General features: G+C 35.6%; 1 protein-coding gene across 1 annotated transcript; it reads right to left on the bottom strand.

Annotated features, from left to right (window-relative positions):
- Positions 1-1,195: 1,195 nt before the first annotated feature.
- Positions 1,196-2,993, bottom strand: LOC125490301. Its single transcript, XM_048629133.1, has 2 exons — positions 2,315-2,993; positions 1,196-1,248 (listed from the first exon to the last, which is right to left on the bottom strand). The coding sequence occupies exons 1-2, from the start codon at positions 2,991-2,993 to the stop codon at positions 1,196-1,198; spliced, it is 732 nt and encodes a 243-aa protein (XP_048485090.1).
- Between the last annotated feature and the right edge of the window lie 889 nt (positions 2,994-3,882).

Below are 3,882 nucleotides of genomic sequence, written 5' to 3'. Positions count from 1 at the left end.
CTGGGATTGCCGAACTTTTTCCATCGTCTGTGAACTTTAAGTTTTTCTTTCATTATTTTAAGCAAGGTAGAATTATTAGTTTTCAAAGGAATGTGTTTTTTTATACATATTAGAATGTGCCGATAAAATACATCCACTGCTTCATCCACACAACATGGTCCTAATTCGGTAAGCCAATCAATTTTTGTTAAATATTCGTTAATAGCAACATAATCTCCTTTCCTAAAGTTAGGTTTTGGTACATGCACCTCTTTTAAAGAAGTTATGGAAAGATCTTGTACTTCAATAGTAAATGCTGGATGAGCTTTGTCTTCTTTAATAAATGGTGTAAGTGATTTCTCGATGATTAATGGTAAATTAGAAAAAGCTAGATCCAAGGTGTTGCCTGCATGATTAGTAAGTGTATTGTATTGAGTTAACCCCATGAAATTAGTTTCTTGAATAAGTTGAGACGCAGCGTTTTGTATTTCAATCGGCCCTCTTTTAAGGTATATCGGACCATTATCACTCCACTGCAAGCAAGGCAAGTTAAAATCTCATAATAGCAAATAATTATCCTTAGGAAAAGAGTCTGATAAAGCATGTAAGAAATTTAAAAGATTATTGACATCGTTCATCATAGTGCGTGTTTCAGGCGGTATGTATATTACTCCTATGTGCAGATCAACAGTAGATGCCACGGCGCGAGCAGGTACAGTCAACCACAACATCTCGGTGGGAGGCATCGAGGCGGCGGCGGCGGCGGCGGCGGCAGAGGCGGTGGCATTGAACAGCCCTGGAAGCGGGCGCTGCACCGCATCAAGCGAGTTGCGAGCTAGTATCATGACCCCTCCGCCTGTACTCTTGCCGGTGCTAACTAAATCTCGATCCAGACGGAATACGTCATAAGTATTAGGGGATAATTCGCTATCTAATATGCCGTCGTGAGCCCATGATTCAGTTACTATAATGAAGTCGTAAGTGTTGCATAATACGCTTTGTCGAAATTTATGGCATTTAGTCCGGAGGCCGCGTACGTTTTGGTAATATATGTTTAAATTACTATATTCTGTCATTAAGATTTAAAAAAATATAATTATTTTAAGTAAATAGTTGATTAAGTTAATATGATTTAAAATAGAATAACACATAGCGAAAGGCAATATAACGGACAATGATAAGCACTGTACGAGTTCAATGAGTAAGTAGTAGGTAACTATGTCCCTATGGTCAAGTTGATAACGTCTAATATCGAACCTCCACAGTAGTCTGTAAATTGAGTAAACTGGTGTTAAAATAAACGGATATTTGCGTGTGACATACGTATAAATAAAGTGGCTTGACTTACATTTACGAATAGATACCCAATAGCTAGTGTGTATTTGAACGTATGACGGTAAAATGTAAATTACTTTGTGTTTAAATAACTTAATTATGAAATTAGTATAATACATAGGCAGTTTCAATATATATTGAGTTGTTATCGTAATGTCGGATAGATTCAATAAAAGGCGGTAGAAGTAAAACTTAACGCGAAGACCGGTCACACATCGACTCGCAGCTACAGAACGCAGGGGCAGTATTATAGGCCATGCGACATATAAAGGTGCGCGCCACTCACACCCAGCCATATAATATACAATCACGAGTATTGTATTATGTCCATGTATAAAGTTATAGAAAGTGGTTTATGAGCTCCAATAATATGAATAAAGTGCTTTCAACAAGGTGGCATTTATAACACAAACATTCTTTATAAAAAATAGTTGTCCAAAAAGTGACAAAGCAATAAACAGATACTATACCTATCCCATATAACAGTGATAATGATGACAATAAAAGATAGGAGTATTTTTTATTAAACATATAATACATACACATACGTTCAACATGCAGTATATCTCGCACCCTAAATTTGTAGTTGGTTAATAGTGTTGATGATGTAGAATTACGAAGCGGTCTAGAGTGGTCAGTGAAAAATATATTATTATGTATGACATAAATACCTGAGATAGCTTTCTTGCCCTTCAAACTTGATAGTGTTTCAAAATACAAGTACATGTTTTTTAGTGAATGAGAAAGAAATAAATATGCAAATATTAGCGTAAATTCAGAAGGTCTTCTTCGTCCTTGATCAATAATGCGGGAGTTGTCTCGTTTTTCCTCATGCGAATTAACCCGTTTTTTGATCATACAAATTGGTATTTTTTAATTTTTGCGGTGTCTTTGCATTTTTTTAGCAATAGTTTATTGAACTGAGTCAAATGTTCATTTATGAAAATCTGTTTAGGTTGTCCTTGGATTCCGATGTCTTTAGTGGTGAGTTGTAATTTACGGGATTTAGAGATGATAGTATCCTTCAGCATTCGAGATCTAAGTTTGGCGATTACCACTCGTGGACGTCCCTGAACTTTATTTTTTGGTGTAACTCTATGAGCTCGCTCAATTTCGTCTGGAGTGATATTGTCATCAACTTTTTTAAGCAAAGCACATATAATGTTCATTAGGTTTTCATTTGATTGTTCAGGGATGCCTATTATCTCAAGGTTAAGGATGCGGTCCCTTTGATTGTTGTCGTTCATTTCTAGTTTCAGTGCCTTATTTTGGTATTTTAGATCTTTGACTTCCGTCTCCAAGAGATTCGCTTTCTTCGCTTCTTGCGTAAGGCTTTCTATCTTGCCATTGATATCATCAAGCTGGTCACTGCTAAACTGAGCGGAGTTTTGCAACGAAATAATTTCTTCAGACATTTCGCATTGTCTTGAGCTTATTTTTTGTATGGAAGATTTCATTTCGCAGTATTCCTTGCGTACACTATTTAGCTCTTCTTTTAATGACATCGTTGTTTCAGTTAACTTGGCGAGATCTTTCTGAATGACGTTAGAAACGTTCTCATTGACTTCAGTAAATTTTTCCTCTAATTCAGTTTTCCAAATGTTAAGAGTGCCCATCATCTCCTTGGCAAATTCGTTAAAAGCGTCTGAAAATTCGTCTCCATGCTTACGCTTACGCATAGTAATTTTTTCAGGGTCCAATTTGTTTAAATCTGCTTCAGAGTGGCTATGCTTCGGCGAGTGAAACATCATCAATGCTGGTATGTCTATACGGATAGTGAGTCTATGGTAATAAGTTGAACCAGCGATACTGTTTGACTAACGAAATTAAACTGTATTACGTTAGATTTACGTATTATTTTGCAATGGATATGAATATTAAATAGGAGTTTAAATTAAAACTTTAGTGTGACACGTCCGACCACGGCAAAGAATCGTCGCGGAAAAAAACTACTCTACTCACTTAGTAGGTATATTATTAGTAGGTACCTACTTGGGAAAAATAAGAAAACGTGCACAAAATTTTCTTTTCTTTAACAAACTACATTTTCAGTACCTTATTACAAGAACTTCTGCAATTTATACGAAAAAGCTCCACTTGCTTTGTAATTTACCTTCATTACCTGTGCAACTACCACGCCGATGGCTAAACACTATAGTTCTAGAATAAACAGATTGCAACCAGTATTCTAACTAAGTAAAACTACCCAATTAGTTACTAAATAACGAATAAGAGCAAGTTTCTTTCGCCATTTCTTTCCTTCTCAATGACGGGGCCTTTGTGAAATGGTGGTAGATGACTATCGACAAATAATTGTAAAATTTTACGTCGATTAAACCATTTGAATTGAATTATAGCATATAATTGGAAACATTCTCAAAAGTTAGGTTTTTTACTCAAGAGTTTAAATGACGCAGATAAAGAAACTAAAATCAAACATGACTGCTACGATATGATTGTGTGCTATTTATTTATAGACACTTTATTGTATACACAAAACAAAGACAAAAACATGAAGACAGAAAAAGTAAGAAGTACACAAGGGCGGGCTTATTGCCAAGAAGCAAT

This window comes from Plutella xylostella, chromosome 22, assembly GCF_932276165.1.
Source record: "Plutella xylostella chromosome 22, ilPluXylo3.1, whole genome shotgun sequence".
Taxonomy (NCBI): Eukaryota; Metazoa; Arthropoda; class Insecta; order Lepidoptera; family Plutellidae; genus Plutella; species Plutella xylostella.
This window is presented reverse-complemented; position numbering and strand designations above follow the sequence as displayed.

Excerpts from the sequence above, each read along its gene's own strand:
- LOC125490301 (XM_048629133.1), bottom strand. The coding sequence starts at position 2,993 with ATGCGTAAGCGTAAGCATGGAGACGAATTTTCAGACGCTTTTAACGAA. Across the intron at positions 1,249-2,314 it reads TACTATCATCTCTAAATCCC|ACTACTGTGGAGGTTCGATA; the intron begins GTAAATTACAAC and ends CTCAATTTACAG.